The sequence below is a fragment of the Varanus komodoensis genome, unplaced genomic scaffold (genome assembly GCF_004798865.1).
Source record: "Varanus komodoensis strain SLA01 unplaced genomic scaffold, ASM479886v1 scaffold176, whole genome shotgun sequence".
NCBI lineage: Eukaryota > Metazoa > Chordata > Lepidosauria > Squamata > Varanidae > Varanus > Varanus komodoensis.
This window is the reverse complement of record NW_025335518.1, coordinates 156,846-174,859: the sequence shown is the minus strand read 5'-3', so window position 1 is coordinate 174,859 and position 18,014 is coordinate 156,846. Positions and strand designations below refer to the sequence as shown.

Sequence of the window (18,014 nt, the reverse complement as noted above, 5' to 3'; positions counted from 1 at the left end):
TGCCAGAACCAAAGGAGCACAAGTGTTCAATCTTAACATGATTACAGAAATTACTACAATACACTGTACTACAGCAACTCTGCATGCAATTAGATGTTGCCCTTGTGGCCTCTTCTACTGTATGAATGTGTATTGCAAGCCAAGCTGACACCCCTTTATCCTTTCAAAGCACTTCTGTATCATGCTGCAGCTGGTTTAATTTGACTTTGATTCACACTTCTACATTATGTAGCAGTTTTAACTTCCTTACACGTATTGTTCTAAGGGGTTACTGCTCTAAATTGCTATGTGTTGCCTTTACGGCTTTTTAGCAAAGAGATGGCATATAAATAACAATAGCTAAATTAACATTGTTTTCACACATTTGTTTAAAAAATCATATCATTATGGAACCTTGTTACTGGGAAGTGACATGAGCACTCCCTAGCATGTCACCTGAACGGACATGGTCAGTCACAGGGTATTTGTCTACGATGTCCTCGTGCTCTGCAACAGGGGATAAATGCTTGGCTGAAGGAACTTACATTTGTTTTTCTGCGGCATCTTGACAGGTTTAGATATAAGGAAACTCTGAGCTCATTGAAAGCTTTCATTTCTTCTCCAAAACTCTCTCGAGGAAACTTCCGCAAAGCATACTGGTACCGCTGTGCTGCCTCCTTCATCTTTCCTTTCTGCAGGGTCAACAGCAAAAAAGGCTTGGCAATCTAGTTTGTAAAATGCTGTTTTCATCTTAAATTGACATTACATCAGAAGCCACTGCAAAGAAGACTTAAAAGAAGAATGCTGTATTGTATCTTAAAAAGGAGTAATATTTAAACAGATCTTTCACTAAGAAAATATTTATGTTGGATCATGCAGTCTAATGCCAAATGGTTCTTGCTATATACACATTGGATAAACACAATGTCTTAACTGGAATGTAAATTTTGAAGACAAATTGGATATAGGTTTACTTGTCAAAAATGCTATGTCTTAAAGCCTAACTGAGTATAGCCAGTGATCTGCAACATCATATGATATGGAACATGAGCTTCATAAATAAATGCTTTATGACAAAACTTGGTAATTTTGTATTGTTTTAGATCCACTCAAAATAATGGGAATGTCAATTCAATTTGGCCAACACTGTCATAGTAATGTGTGAAGCACTGATAGTGCATCAGAATTAATCGCACACATGCAATGGTGCATAGGAATTAATCACACAAGACACATTAATCACATACACAATCACACAGCACACTACTGTAAGAGTACTATTTATTTTATTTAGGTACTATATTTATATTCCGCCCTATTTCCTTCCAAGGAACTCAAGGTGGCTTACATAGTTCTCTTTAAGAGACGGTCGGGTACCTTCCTCTTTAAAAGAGGCGGTAGTCCGGCCAGTCCTAAAGAAGGCATCCCTGGATCCAGAGGTGGCCGCCAATTACAGACCGGTGGCCAACATCCCGTTTCTGGGCAAGGTGCTAGAGCGGGTGGTGGCGGCACAACTCCAATCACTCTTCGATGAAACTGATTATCTGGACCCATTTCAGTCCGGCTTCAGACCCGGGTACGGTACTGAATCTGCCTTGGTCGCCCTGTACGATGACCTGTGCAGGGGGAAGGACAGGGGGAGTGCGTCCCTGTTGGTTCTCCTGGACCTCTCAGCGGCTTTCGATACCATCGACCATGGTATCCTTCTGGATAGGCTAGTGGGACTGGGAGTAGGAGGCACTGCTTGGCAGTGGTTCCTCTCCTACCTCGACGGCCAATTCCAGAAGGTGGTGCTGGGGGACTTTGGCTCTGCGCCATGGCAGCTATGCCATGGAGTACCGCAGGGGTCCATTTTGTCCCCTTTGCTATTCAACATCTACATGAAACAGCTGGGAGAGGTCATCCGGAGGTGTGGGCTGCGGAATCATCAGTACGCTGATGATACCCAGCTCTACCTCTCTTTTTCAACCAATCCAGGTGAGGCGGTGGCTGTGCTGAACCGGGGCCTGGCCAAGGTAATGGGCTGGATGAGGGCCAATAAACTGAAGCTCAATCCAGACAACACGGAGGTCTTGTTGTTGGGTGGTTCGGGCCTCGGGATGGGGGACTTGGGCCTTGTCCTAAATGGGGTTGCACTCCCTCTGAGGGACAGGGTTCGCAGCTTGGGAGTGCTCCTCGACCCTGAGCTGTCTCTAGAAGCTCAGGTGACGGCGGTGGCAAGGAGCGCTTTCCTTCAGCTTTGGCTGATCCATCAGCTGCGTCCCTTCCTGGAGAACGACTGCCTGGTGACAGTGACAAACGCGTTGGTAACTTCCCAATTAGTTTTCTGTAACGCGCTCTATGTGGGGCTTCCCTTGAAGACGGTCCAGATACTTCAATTGGTGCAGAACAGAGCTGCCAGGCTGCTGATGGGGACTGGGCATTGTTCTCATTTAACCCCAGTTCTCCGTCAGCTCCACTGGCTCCTGATTGAAGTCCGGGCCCAATTCAAGGTGTTGGTTATGACCTCTAAAGCCCTCAACGGCTTGGGTCCTGGGTATCTAAAGGAATGCTTGCATCCATATATGCCCTCCCGCCCCCCAAGATCAGCAACAGATGCCCTTCTCCGGGAACCCTCTGTGAATGATATTAGGACGGTGAGTACCCAGAGGAGGGCTTTCTCTGCGGTGGCGCCCCATCTATGGAATGCGCTCCCCAGAAAGCTCCGCCTGGTGCCGTCGTTATTTGTTTTTCGGCACCAGGCTAAGACCTTTTTATTTAAAACTTATTTTAATTGTTAATTTATTGGTATTTATAGGATTTTAAATCTTTTAAGCCGAGATGCACTGGGTTTTAATATTTTTGTTGTATAATTGTTATATTTGTATACTTTGTTTTTGTTCTGAGCTGCCCTGAGGCTTTGTTGCGATGGGGGCGGCATAAAAATGTTATAAATAAATAGATAGATAGTTCTCCTCTTCCCCCTCTCAATCTTGTCCTCCCAACAAACACCCTGTAAGGTAGGTGGGGCTGAGAGTCTGTGACTGGTCCAAAGTCACCCAGGAGGCTCCATGGCTGAGGGGGGATTAGAACCCAGATCTTCTGATTTCCAACCTAGCACTCTTAACCACTACAGCACAAAGGGTATAGCCTTGCTTTTTTATTTCTCAGAACAGCTAAGCTTTAGGAATTTTAAATTGCTAGATTATTTTTGCATTTTACAAACATTTTTCACTTAGAAGAGTATCTGTGTCTGCACAGAAATAAATGGCAAGCATATAATACTAAATCTCACAGGATACCACTTTGCAAGCAGTAATTCTATGTTAAAACCTTCAAGCATTTTGCAGAATGCAGAGAAACACTTAAGGCAGAGCAACTGTAAAGACTTTTTGCAAAGCCACAACTGTACATTGTGAAGGACATTAATAAAACTATCAAACATTTTCAAGAAAATTAAAATATGATGCCTTCATGGTTAAACCACTATCAATCTGTACTTTGTTTCATAACTGATACTTCTATAAAGAAACTGGGAAGCAATTCGTAGATTTGCAGATCCAGTCCTCTTATCTGAAGCATCTTTCTGGAGCCAGTGTGGTGAACTGGTTGAGAGTGTGGGACAGGCAATCTGGTTCAAGCCATGGAGCCAACTGTGTGACTTTGGGCTAGTCACAGACTCTCAGCCCTACCTACTTCACAGGGTTGTTGTGGGGATAAGATTGAGATCGTGAAGGGAATTACGTAAACTGCCTTGAGTTGAAAAAAGGTGGGATATAAGTAAATAAAATGATCCTCTATTCTGATTTGCACTTCAAAAGCAGTGTCGCAGTTTCACATCACTTAAAATAACACTGGCCTCTTTAAAAAAAATAAAGACAACATGGAGTGATCCATTTATTTATTAGATATGAAAACAGTGCTGATCTTTTACCTGGACAGGAAAATTGTTTCCGACAAGAAAACTACTTTTTGTGTATTTTGGAAAGCAAAAAGTTCACGGAGTAAATAACAGAGATTAAAGGTACTCTTGTGAAGGCCACCATGCTGTGCTATTATCCAAGAAAAAGCTGCTGATCTTACATGCATGTTCCAACACAAAGCACGAAGTAGCAGTGGCTAGTTCAGCTGAAGGACTGATCTGCCTGATCAAAACAAGCCCACCATAAGTTTATACAGCCTATGGGCTACTGATGATTGTTTAGCCCTCTGACAAAATACTGTAAATATTGGTGTATAAGGTGGCTCATGTATAAAATGAGATCAGCATTTTGGGCTGTTTTTCCGGTGTCGGGCATATAAAACAACCCCCAATTTTGCTTTGCTATTAAGGGTTGTCTTGCATGCCAATATATACAGTGTGTTGCCCAGGCTTGAACAGTACAATAAGGTATCTTGAATGCTGCTTATGCAAATGGCACTCAGCACATCACACCTCACAACATGCTGCGTGGCTTGTCTGAGTCATTCAAACTGGGTCCTTGGGTAGGTTTGCAATAGGCGTGTTCAGCCATGGCAGCTTAAATAACCACTGTTGTTTGGGGCGTATGCCAAATGCCAATGGGTATCTTTTCTGTAACCCAACTCCATTTGTAGATTCATCCAGAGCTGTTGTTGGAGTGGTTAACAATATGCTTAGAACACGTGGGCTGCTTCACTGTTGCATATGCTTTTGTTAACCACATTAACTTGCCTTCACCAGGGTTGCATGGCGTGGCGACTTACAAGCAGGGGATGGGTTACAGGACTGGTGTTTGTGGCTGTCCACCATGGGCCACAAACCACAGTGGCTTATTTAAGAGACCGTGACTGAAAGCGATCATGGGAAACAGGTCAAGTGTTCACATACTTATTGCTTAGCATTTGTTAAGAATCTTCTTTTGCATTATATTAGTAGTTTAGTCCTTATATGTCCACTGCGACTAGCATTGTATCTGTTGCATGACAACAATGATATTTCCTTAAGGTGGTCAGGAATTTACCTGTCACCTAAAGTGTGCCATACCTAGCTGTGTGCAGGTCTTTCGGACACATATTTTTCAGGTACTACATACCTTACAAGAAAACTATTCTAGATTTACGGTTTTACGAATTTGTTAGGGAGCCTCTTTTCAAAGGCTGCAAGATCTTCAGTGTGTACATTTCCACCCTGAAGATCTGTTTGGGTTAAAGCACGCTTGGGTTATCAATACCTTTTTAATTTATCCAATACCACCTGGATACTTTATCAATTTTATTTACTGCTCACTGATTACAGATGCAACTTGGTCATTTGTATGAAAAAGTTATTTTTGCACATATAAGTGCTGTTTTTCTCTTGTTTAGTTCTCATTCTTTGGGTTAAGATGAGAGCACTCTTATTTGATTGCAAAGTCTGCCATTTGAAGAAGAGCTACACTAACAAGCTTTATATATTTATACCAGATGTCTTGTGAATTCAAGAAATACAAACCAACATTTAAGGAAGGCTGCAATCATTGCAGCAGTTCAGCAGCCTGAATCTGATACCTGCCATCATCATATCTGCTCTTTTAACACTCTGATCTTAATACTATAGATTCATGCATCTGCTGCAGCCAAATGTTTGCTCCAATACAGCCTAGAAAAGGCTCTGCACAGGGACAGAAGCCGGTATGTGTGAGTCCCAGAGAGCGCAGAGAATCACCGTTTTTTGCCATAGTTGTATGACAGAGTTTTGTTTACTCAAAATTCAATGTTAAAAGCAAAAGCAAGGATCCACCTACTTTGTACATTACGTTTCCTTCTTCAATTAGCTTTTGCAGTAAGATGATCAGAATATCAGGTTTTGAAGTAGCCATGGCCCATGCAGCATTACCTGAAATTTAGAACATTTACTTATTACCCAAAATGAGCAACAAGACCAAAATTAATAGCACAAACAGATGCTGTCCTTGGACCACACTGCTCTCACTAATCTGCCTTTCCGTCTCCACTGTGGTTGCTAATATTTCAAAATCAGTAAGGAGGCTTAAATTGCTCCAATTAAAAGCAGATAAAATCTGAATTACTAGGAAATACGTAAATTGTTTTAGATAGCATTTTACAAGCCAGTATAGTACAAAAGGTTTAATGTGGTTTTTTATAAGATAGTAAATGTTCCTTTTAGAAAGAAAACAGTTCTGTTTTGGCAAGAAGAGTTATTTTTCATTAACCTAATTTGGCCCCTTTTCGAAGCAGTGTGACCACCACTGAAGTATTTCGGCATCCAATCGCTCTGTCCAGTGGGCGCATTCCACTGTTGTCAACATGTTCAATCACCGCACCTTTGTCAACTAAATACTGCACCTGTAAATAATGGAACAAAAGAATATCATTCTTTTAAATATATGTTTGCAGTAATGGCTATCATCTACTAGGAATTTTTCTTGCACAAACTCCTCTAAAACATTGTTTATTTCTTAGGCTACTAAGAGATTTAGAACTTTGTACATTATGAAGTCCCCTCTTCTGAGTAATGCCTTCATGTGTTTGAGGATGTTAGAGAAGTCAAGAGCAATGCTGCCACAAGGCCAGACCCTCCCATTCCTGGCAGGGTCACCCAAGACAAAGCGGTCAAGGCTGAGGCACCAGACTAAGAGGCATCTCTCCTCATCAGTTGATTCCATAAATAAAGCTACAGCCTCGAGCTTATAAAAGCTGACCAAGGCCAAGAAGGACAGGGCATTCTGGAGAGCATGCATTCATATGTAAGCTGGAGACTACTTAACAGTATAGAATGCCAATGAAAAACATTTTGAGATAAGAGGGCTTAATCTATAGGCTTTAATATTCCCTTTAAGCACCAATTCAATATAAATCAGTAACTGTGCAATGCAGATTGCTAGCATGTGTTGATGAATGGAGCTTCAAGGTGCCATCCAACACAGCTACCCATAACCCTCCAAGCTTCTGTTCAAGAGCAGTGGGAGCACGCAGGCAAGGGCTGCCACCACACCTCTCCCACCCTATAGAAGACACAGACATTTGATTCCGGCTGTCTGTCTTTGGCCCTACTTATGAGGAGAAGCAGCTGAGGTACCGCTGGGATTCCTTGAGTCTCACCACACTTGCAATTTCACAGGCATGGCCAGCGGAACATGGCTGCCAGGGTAGAGTCCCATCTCTGACTGTGAGACACATTTCCAAAGCTGAAGCAGGGCCTCTAACCTGTCTAGACAGCATTTAGCAGCCACAGGATTGCTTCCTAAGTCACACATGACTGAAGGTGGCAAAACTCCTGCATAACAGCTGCTTACAGCATGCACAAATTAACACCAAAGCCTTAACTGACCAATTCCATTCTGTTTCAAAATGAAGTAAATTTGTAAGAACTTTAAGTCTTCCTTAATGCCAAAAGGTTGTTGATCTTGAATATATTAATAATTACTTTACACTCACAAACCTTGCTCAAGTCATAATATAATTTCAATGTAAGGCAACAGAAAAAGACAAGCAACGCACATTTCCAATCTTATAGCCTCATGCAGGCAGAAGGATGGTATTCGGTGGCAATTCATGAGTTAATTAACCAACAAGTTCTGGGAATGCACATTGTGAGACTTCCATTTGTAGGTTGTTTCCACAGGATCAGAACTAGGGCACTCGGTTCTAGGATTGTTTTAGGGATGTGGGAAGTCTCTGTCCAGTGGTAGGAACCTATCAGATTCCTGAGGCTCAGCTGTCCAGTCTCCAATCTGCTTTGCAGTAGCCCAGAATCCAAATTCGAGGCAAGCATGCCCAGTATCTGTGCAGCACTCCCCTGCCACACACACTCCCCGCAAGCAGTGCCCCTCTCACACACCAGGAGCAGCTGCCATTTGAGTGGATGCAACTGCATCAAAGGGTGCTGGCCTTCTGGTCTGGTGCTGCTGCTGATTCGAAAGAGGTTGCCAGTTGCCCCGCCATGGGTCTGTGAGTGCTCATCGACTTGGCTCAGTTTGGAAGACCAGGTGGAGCACCGAGAAAGCCTGCAGATGCTTGGAGCAACTCAAGTGCTGGCTTTGAATGTCACAGACACAATCTATGAATACTGCCATTAGGTCCATGGAGGGTTAATGATATAGTTTGACAGGCATTGCTCTCCCTTCCCTTGGTTGCACCAGCTTTATTTTATGGAATGACCGAGCATTAGGATCTGTCCTGGGGAAGCCACTTGGAGCCAAACCAAAGGATTGTGTAGCACCTCCTTCCAACCAAATACTTTTTACAAAATGAAGGACACAAACCCTACATTAGATGTTTCCTAGATGCTGATAGAAACAAAGGAATCTTTCTTTTATTTCTTCCTTAAACATTTCCACACCCTCAAATGCATGAAAAAGGCAGCCTGAATTGGCCTAATTAGCATTCCGTTTGGTCAGATCTCAGGAGCTTGGCTTTGTTTCAAGTTGGTGAAAGCTAATAAGAGGCACAGTGTTCGACTGGACTTACAATATCTGAATCTCCATAGAAAGCTGCTAGATCCAAGGGGGTTCTTCCATTCTTGTCTGTCTGATCTATTGCGGCATTTTTTTCAACCAAATACTGAACCACGCTCTTGTGTCCTTTGAGACAAGCCCAGCTTAGTGCTGTTAGGCCCTCCTTGTCCAGAGAGGAAATATCTGCACCTAACAGAGAAACCAGAAATGTGTTCTTTGAGGGAAAAACACTCCTCATTAAGCCAAAGTTTAAATATAATAACCTCAGTTTAAAATTGTATTGATTTTTCTCTACCATAGTCCTAACAGAGACTATATAATTTTAGCATGCAGTATAGATTTTGGAATAAACTCATAAAACATGCTTGAATCATTTTGAACACTGAAGTGGCAAGCTGGCTTGCCTCTCCTAAAATAGAAGAAAAATCAATAGGACAATTTTTAAAAGTCTTGAACAGTTAATCATTTTACCTTTGGAGATTAGAAATTCAACAGTGCTCAAATGTCCTTCACAAGAAGCGACCATGAGTGGTGTCCTGCCTTGCTTGTCACTTAAATTTATATCAGCCCCATGTTCCAACAGAAGTTTTGCAATCTGAAAAAAGTGTGCAAATTGCCATCACAGCATTGTAAAATTGCCATAAAATACATGCCATATCCCAACAATAGCAATCCATATGTGGATCCTACTCATCTGAAGCCCAAATTACAGTAGGGGAGCAAAATGTAGCAATGAGCATATACGCATTTATCACATTCATGGTTCTCTATAAGTGAAGTTCATAGAGTGGTACTCAAGTCATTACAATATTTTAAGTTTAGCTACTGTGGATTCTCTGCTCTGCAGAAAGTTAGTCTGTTTACTTCTATTGAAACTGACAAATCACAACCAAACTTTGGATTTCATATTGGCTGTGCTTGGATACCATGATGCCTGGTTTACTGTTAATGAGGACAATCCTAAGTGAGCCTTGTACACACACACTCCCCCCACCCCCACTTTCTCATTTGGTTCTGCAAAGATAAGGCATTTGGAAACATGTGCTTCAAATAAAGCACACTGTATCAGAACCTGAACAAAATTTGCCAAGTCTTTTACATGGGTAGTTGAGAGAAGACCACAGGTTATGAAGCCGACTTGTTTCAAACACAAGCTCAAGCGGTGGTATCTCATGGGACCATCTCATGTCTACTGCTTCTGCTGAGCCTGTGAGTATCGGCAATTGTGTGTGTGCAATGGCACTTTAAAAAATAACCCCAGGCCCAAATGGATTAGGGCAGAGCCCCCTTTGGTGAGCTACTCTGATCAGCCCCATTGAAGGTACAAGTGTTCCCAAACGTCTCAGATTATTCTTTTACAAGCATCGGTCCTGTTGCACCAGCAGTGACGGGATGCTCCCTGTTGTCTACAGGTAATGACAAAGTCCTATTGTTATGTCCAAACCAGGGCATTGTTTTCATAAATAAATAATCCAGGATTAATAATTTTCGAAAGCAAGAACAATTTTAAGAATGCTCGCCTCCATCTAAGGCACGGATAGGCAACTCCCAACAACCTTGACCATCGTAGCCAATGGCAGGCCAAAACATCTGGAGAATCACAACTTGCACCATCCCTCATTACTGACTATGCTCACTATGGATGATGGGAGTTGAAGGCTGAAACATCTAGAAGGCTATAAGCAGCTCACTTCTAATGTAATAGTACAGAAGTTTCCCTTAGTCCAAAAGGAAGCTGGAGCTGACTGTTCTATGCATAAAGTTCTGTCCCACCTGCCAGTGTCCCTGACGCACAGCACAGAAAAGTGGTAGTGCTCCTCTCCTGTTAGTCCGTGTCACTAGAGCTCCATGTTCAAGCAACAGCTCACATGCCTCCAGTTTTCCTCTCCCAGCAGCCGCAGTCAACGCTGAAGAGGAAAAATGGTTTTAGTTTGAAAGATTTATTAGATGCACGGAATGGGGAAGAGTAAAGAAGGCATTAACCAAAGGGTATCTATGGATTACTGCTGATGGCACTGAGCCATTAATATGTGTTTTCAAGATGAACCCTATTGCCAAATAATAACACTCATTGAATCAGTATGCTGTGGAAGATGTCCACTTTTCTTGACATAAGATACAGGCTACATAATGACACATCCCCAACCCCTTCCCCGGGTTTTAATGGACTATTTTACTCAGAATGAATTAAAAATAAAGCTCAAATTAGCTGAGGTTGGCAACTGATGCTATAAATAACAAAAAAGATGTTAGAAATAAAAGGAACACAAAGATAACAATAAACTAGCTATGCAGGAAAGATTATCATCATTACACTGCATTTGTACTCCACCTTTCTTCCTCTTGCAAGAAATCCATGAAGGCTTACAAAGTTCTCCTCGTCTCCATTTTATCCTCATAAGAACCCTGTGAGTTGATAGGCTGAGAGGCAGCACCTGGCCCAGTGGGCTTCATGACTGAGTGGATGGCAAAATGCTGACAGGTGATAATGCTGGAAGTGCACGCTTCCTATGGGACTCAATCTCAAAAGGAGGATTTTTTCAAAGTGCTTCCTATTGCACAAGATGACGGCCCCCCTAACATTAACATGTATGTGCAGGCTGTCCTGTCATCCAAACTAGGTAAACGTATCTTGGCAAAGTATCCCATGATATCCTGATTACAAAGCCTGTCGACGGTTGGATGGCATTACTACTAGGTGGATCCACAGCTAGCCAGAAAATCCTACTCAAATAGTGCTTGTCAGTGGTTCTTCAGAAGCACTGTGGAGTAGTAGTTAAGAGTGCTAGACTAGGACTCCAGAGATCCTGGTTCCCACTCAGCCATGAAGCTTATTTCAGCCAGTCATGGACTCTTAACCTACCCTACCTCACAGGTTGTTGTGGGTATAAAATGGAGAGGAGGAGAACCTTGCCAAAGGCGGGGTATAAATGTAATATCATCAACACCACTAGACTGGAGGGAGGTATTGAATGGGGTGCCAAAGAGTTTGGTCCTGGGCCTGCCTCCTCAATAATCGTATTAATGACTTGGAGGAAGAGATGCTTGTCAAATCTGCATATAACCCAAAACTGAGTGAGAACTAACTGATAGCTTAGCAGAGCAAACAACAGTCAAAATCACAAAACTGAGCAGAAAATAAGGGAAGGAGAACATCAAGAAAAACAACTCATTGTCCAGAGTACTCAGACAATGGAATGAACTGCCTAGGTAGGTGTTGGGCTGTCCGTGGAGGTATCAAGTAGATGCTAGACAGTCATCTGTCATGGATGCTTTAAACAGGATTCCTGCACTAAGCTGGGAGCTCAACTCAATGGCTTACATGGTGCTACCCAGCTCTATGATCCTATATACCTGAATTCTCTTTCTGAAAAGCAAGTGTGCAAGAAACAGATTATTTTAAGAATACCATCTGACACTCAGGATAACTCAATTTATTTTTGGATTATGTTGAGCGTTTAGACCCAAACAATCTGACAGTATTTTTTTTTTTTATTTTTATTAGGATTCTCAAATTTATAACTATTGGATATATAAGACCAAGGTTGTTATATAAACAAACACTTATCTCACTATCTTTCACAGCTTTTGAATTCACAGGTCACTTGAGATACAAAAACAAAGTTTTTGAAGTATACCATATTCGGAAAAAAGCAAGACTGAAGAATAGCTTGCAGAGGGCTTAAACAAACAAGATCCTCAGGAAAACTATGCTCAGGAATGCCTTCCATTCTGCTAAAAGGCCCACCTCTGTTCTGTCTAATGTACTTTGCAACTGAATGCCCCACTCTTAGCTCAAGATAGAAAATAAATTCTAATGAGCAGCTAAACAAGCAACTGATGCAGAATGGAAAATATGAAAGCAGCCCATTAGGCTAAATGATAACTAATAATCTTTGGCAGATCTTTGGTCTGCTGCCAATTATGTTGAGGGAAGTGGTAACTGGCATGAGGGAGTGGAAACTTTTAAAGGCAGGATAAACATAATGGCTGGAATTTGCTGAAACAGAATATATAAGACAAGATGGCTAGTACATTTTGTGGCATCTGATGTGGCATTTTGATAGTGTTCCCCTTTCACAGGCACTATGTTTCTGATATCCTCTCTAACAGGGATGCTCAGGGTCTCAGCGCTGCAATTTCAGAACTTAGGGTTTGAAGCACAGGAAGCTCTTCCAGGACCTGGATCAGAACACTTTTTAGTCTTACCCGGAGAGGGCAAGGATTGCACTTGGCCAATTTCGTATGTAAAGCTCATCCTCTTGTGTTTAGGACTGAGTCCTGTTATCCATTCCTCAAATTTTGGTCTATGCCAACTACTTTTTGAAAAAGCAGTTCCTCAACATATGCCCTTTATTTTAATGCTCAGTATGAAAATCAAGACTATCACCAATTAAATTAATTCTACTAGCACAGGTAAAAGCTACAGAGGTCTACACATGTATTTGTATAGAAATTGTATCATTGTACAGAAAGAGAACATGCTTTCTGGATCAGTCTAGTGGGAAGGAAGTCTCACTAATTTCAACATGGCTTATTCCCAAGGAAGTCCACAGAAAAGCCCAGATTGCACTCATCCCTTTTCCTTGCTGATCGGATGCATCCTGGGATAGGAGATAAAGATCATCTTTATGACCCCAACGTGCATGACAGCTCTGAATCTCCATTTTGACTTCTACCTCCAAGAAGTACCAGAGGCAAAAATAAATTGGCACCTTGCTTTTTCAGCTCGGCTTATCAATACTGTCAAATCAACTGTTAAGCAGCTGTAGTTCCTTGGCTGCCATGGGTATATATCAATCTACACTTCGCTTCTTACACAAGTACCCTCAGTTCAGCAATTCATTACTGCTTTGAAAGAAAAAAATACTTTATGTATATACCTGTTTCTCCCCACAGAGTATCTGTTTCATTGATGTCAATTTTAGGCTCCTTTTCCATCTTTATCAAAAATTGAACCACCTGACAAAATGAGAAAAATATTAATGTGCTGCAACATTACAAACAACAAGAAAACCAAGTATTTAGATAGTCATAGACTGTAGCACTTCATTAATACAAAGAGAGAGTTTCACCTAGCGGGCATATTACTTATTCAAGAGCACCTCTGTAAGTTAATGACCTAAGTTGGTGCAAGAGAGACTTACTTGTTATGCAGAAGGCAGCTCTTTTGCCCTTTATTTTCAAGCATTTGCTAGACTCTAGAATGAGGGATTTTCTAAGTGCTCTGGAGAGCCCTGGCATTCCTGAACCAGGAAATCTTTAGTCCTGATCGACAGGCTGCCCTGAGAGACAACTTGTCCACCATTACCAATCTTACTTCTGTGCAGTGTGCGGCTGTCAGTGGCACAATGTTTGCTTTCCAGGGGACACTTTATGTCAATAAAGGTGCTCGTGAAGCCCAGCAGGCCTTCCAGCACCTAAGTCAAGCACCCAGAATGCACTCAAGATCTTTTTTTGTAATGTGAAGGGAAATTCCACAGGAGATGATCGGATATTGATCAGCAGATATATCGTTGTGTAAAGTGTTCCCTAAGTATAAAAATTTGAAAACCACTGTTATATTTCAAGAACCTGCTTAAAATCATGGTAAGTGTGCTTATTTTTTACTTGACTGAATGTTGATGATTTAGTTGAACTCAGTAAAGGTAGAGAACAGGACTAACATTGCATCCACATAATGTATCATGACATTATGGTATGTCAACTTAAAAGAAAATTTATATATGCCCATCTTCTAAAGATATAGTTGCTTTAGCTCAGAGTCCATCAATGCTAGTCCATTATTTTGGATACAAAGTCATTTTGCCTTACTCAAGACAAATGGCTATAAATTTATTGTCATTTTCATGTTTGCCATGGCAAATTAGTTTAACGAGCTCCCAAATATGACAATATAATCAAGAAAAATGTAAACAAGCAAAACAAACTGGTATGGTATTAATCCTGTCATAAATGTTTGTTGTTAAATAAACAGAACCAATGCAATTTGAGGAATAAGCACTCATATATTTCTCCTGTACTATTTTCCTAGGAAGAAGCATACTTTTCAAGCAGCAGCAGTTTCAAAAGAACTTTTCTCTGTTTTGAATTTTACTAAGAACAAATGGAAATCTTCCATTTTGTACAGAAGAAACAGCCTGTCTTTACAACCAGTACGGAGTGCATTATTTTACACCCTGCCAGCAATGATAAAACAATATGGAAGATCAAGACTGCATAAACCATAAATACATGCACAGAAGCTTCCACAGTTTTAGAAGGCAGATGGCAAACAGTACCATGTGAACGCATCCTCATGTGTTCCATTATGGTTACATAATTATTTAAAGCTGCATGTTTGAGACAGAAATCTTACTGTAATTTTCCACTGTTTTACGGAGAGCTTCTTGTGATGCAAGTACAGCCTGTCCAATAGCTACAGTACCATCCTAAACTCCCATCAAGCAAGTCGGGACCATTCACAGCAATCACTTACATTACTGAAGCCTTTCTAGAAGCGGGGAATGCAGTTGGTTTTACTGATGCACATTTGCTGAGGAAGTTTCCACTGAAGAAGAGATTAGTAAGTGTCCTAGAAGATTATCTGTCAGCAAGACACACTTGGGTGGTAAAGCAGTGTCAGAGGCCTCGGGCTTGCCTGCTCCCTGCTTCTTCTACTTTGCTTCCACAGATTTTGCTTTTCCCAAATCTCAGTTCATCACATCATCCAGACCAGGAATCACAGTTTTTAATGGACTGGGTAGTTTAGCAAGACAGCTTCAGAAATCATAGTCTGAAGGTGGAAACTCTTAGACACCATTATCTTTGGTTTGGATAACAGAGAAACTTGTGATTGGAGAAAAGCAGGGAGAATTTGCTAAAGATCTCTTTGCTGGATGAAAAGAGAAGAGGAAGGAAATCACGGAAGCTCAAAGGCTCACAATGGCTCCTTTCTGCAAGTAGACATTTCACAAAACAGCAGTTTCAACATGGCACTTGCACTGGTACATCATGTTTGTTTTAAAACTAGTTTCATGTTAAATAAACATGTAGCATACACTTGTACTTAAGGAAAGAAATGCCCCTTCTGTATCACCAGGACAATAGCAGTGGATGGGTCACTGAGTTACTCTGAGCACTTTCCAAAGCTAAGAGAGGTACAAGAAAGATACCTGAGAGTGCCCCATGCTTGAAGATGCTGTCAGGGTCTGCTGAAGTGCCTGCCGCTTCGTCAGCGAACTCTGCTGATGGGAAGGTGTTACCCAGTCCAGGTTGAGCATATACTCAAGAATATCCGAATGGCCTCTTAGGGCACTGTGGACCAAAGCACACTGGCCCTTTTTGTCCAAGTGATCAATCTACATTAAAGGTTGAGGGAAGAGAGGAAAAGAGATAAAAAGCAATTTATTCATAGTGAGTCAGTTCAGAGAATATGCTCCTACCCCAAACCTTAGGAAGGAGCATTTTGTGCCAAACTAATAGGTATTTTGGAAAATTTGATGGTACATTGAATGATTGTGGGGAACTGTGCATCAACCATTATTGGGTGTCATATAAATGAAATAAATAGATAAATAAACCTAAACCACAGCAGTTTTTGTTTGACTGAATCTATGCAAAGTATTTCAACAAATATCATGTTATTATAATTATATAAGTATAATTATATATAACTATATATTTAATTTTAGAGCAATAAAACAAATTATCTTTAAAAACAATAAAGACTTTTCCAGTTTTTTCCATGATCTCAATATGGCAGGATGAACAATTTCCTTGAAAATTTTTAAATAACTAATCATACATCACATTTTCCTTCTTTAATTCATCCTTCCACACAATTTTAGAAAAATATCTGCATTTATACATAAGCAGAACATCAATCTTGTGCTACTGTTTGTTGTGAGCTACACTTCCTCCCTCTGAGAATCACCAGTCTCTGCCTGTTTCTCTTGCAAACGTTCTTTATTGTTTCCAAGCATAAATCGTCCAGGCAAGTCTCTGAGCATACGCCTTTCTAGAGATTACTTCCCAAAATTCTCCCTATGAGCATGTTTGTGTCCCAACCCTCAGGGAGGAATGCTGTGGAAGCAAGCACACCTCTTTCCCACCCGCTTCTCGTCTAATGGAGCCTCTTGCTATGAGGGACAGTTCCAAGGGGAAGGGCTGATCCCTATCTGAGGATTTTCCATTCTCAGCAGCCCCTCCTGTTAGCTGTATCCCCATGCGATCCCCAGCTTCTGCCGGGCTTGCAACTGCATCTGCCCTTGAGCTACCCTAGCCCCAGCTTCTGCCTGGCCTGCCACTGCATCTGCCCTTGAGCTACCCTCCTCTGCATGTTGTATCCAGGACACCATGAACAACCTCCTGCTCCTCGATCCCACACAAATATTCTCTTCTGAATCTGAACCAGCAGAAGTGGCATGACTGCCATTCTGCAGGAACACTTGCCAAACCCCATCATCACACTTGCTCTCAGCACTATTCACTACATATATGGCTACTACTCATAGAAACAGAGCGAGTCAGAAGGCGCCTCCCAGGCCACTAGTCTGACCCCGGGCTCCAGCCGGCGCTGCTCATGATATGCCTACCATGTGCATGTCCAGTGCTTGATACTTAGCCTAACCATGGCCTGATCTCAAGATGCTCCACTTTTCCTTATGCTCATTCCACTGGCAGACAAGGTGTATGTGGCATTAAACAGCCACCCTATGCTGCTTTCCCAATGGCCTGGACTGCAGGTCCTCATACCACTCTTCCATTAGGCGTAAATGGTTACTAAGCCTGTGCTACCAATTTCATCCTTGGTATCAAAGAATCAAGACGACCTCGGCTGCACATGACAGCAGTGACACACAGAAGGAACATGAGGAAGGTGACCACTATCTAAATGCAAAGAATGGGTCCAAGCCAAAAGAAAAGAAACAGTGCTGCCACATCTGATGGCAATGTAACTGTGACGCTTACCTTTGCTCCTTTTTTACAAAGCAATGATACTATGTTCATATGGCCTGCAGCTGCTGCACAACAAAGTGGAGTCATCCCATTCTCCGATGCACCATCAATTGTGGCACCAAATTCTAGGAGGAGGAGGACCACTTCTTCATGACCCAGATGAGACTGAACGCATAGTATTGGAGCATTGTTGAGAACTTCTGTCCTGTAATTTACATTTGCGCCACCCAAAATCAGCAGACGACTCACCTGGGATTAAAAAAAAAAAAAAAAAAACCCACACCTATCTTATTTAGAGCCAAAATTAGAATAAATTTGCACTTCCATTACATTTTTAATAATTTAAAACTCATGAATGAAATGGACACAATCTCTTCCTTCCATTCCACATGGCTTAAAGGAAAAGAATCATTGCACCAAATCATCAGTTCCACAAGCAGTTTTCCACTTATACAACCACTGAATCCAATGGATATATTCGCATTATTACATTTCAGGCTCATGCTTATGAGCTAACACACCAAAAATTATTCAGGATATAGCACAGTAATTGCTCTTCCAATGTCATGTATAATCTATAGCTACCTTCCCCAACCTGCTGCCCTCCAACAATTTGGGACTACAACTCCTAGTCTTCTTGACCATTGACCATTCTGGCTGTGGAAGTTTGGAGTCAAAATCCAAAACATCTGGGGTGCG

At 41.7% G+C, this 18,014-nt stretch overlaps 1 protein-coding gene across 3 annotated transcripts in view; it reads right to left on the bottom strand.

The window, feature by feature from the left end:
* Nucleotides 1-18,014, bottom strand: part of LOC123021709 (protein TANC1-like) — an 81,188-nt gene that overhangs the window by 3,841 nt on the left and 59,333 nt on the right. For all 3 annotated transcript variants that reach the window (XM_044426733.1, XM_044426732.1, XM_044426734.1), the window contains 9 exons: nucleotides 17,328-17,564; nucleotides 15,530-15,715; nucleotides 13,259-13,337; nucleotides 10,149-10,282; nucleotides 8,847-8,970; nucleotides 8,389-8,564; nucleotides 6,132-6,264; nucleotides 5,703-5,794; nucleotides 525-671 (listed from right to left, as the gene is read on the bottom strand). In XM_044426733.1, coding sequence (XP_044282668.1) covers nucleotides 525-671; nucleotides 5,703-5,794; nucleotides 6,132-6,264; nucleotides 8,389-8,564; nucleotides 8,847-8,970; nucleotides 10,149-10,282; nucleotides 13,259-13,337; nucleotides 15,530-15,715; nucleotides 17,328-17,564 — 1,308 coding nt within the window. The remainder of the gene's footprint in view (nucleotides 1-524; nucleotides 672-5,702; nucleotides 5,795-6,131; nucleotides 6,265-8,388; nucleotides 8,565-8,846; nucleotides 8,971-10,148; nucleotides 10,283-13,258; nucleotides 13,338-15,529; nucleotides 15,716-17,327; nucleotides 17,565-18,014) is intronic.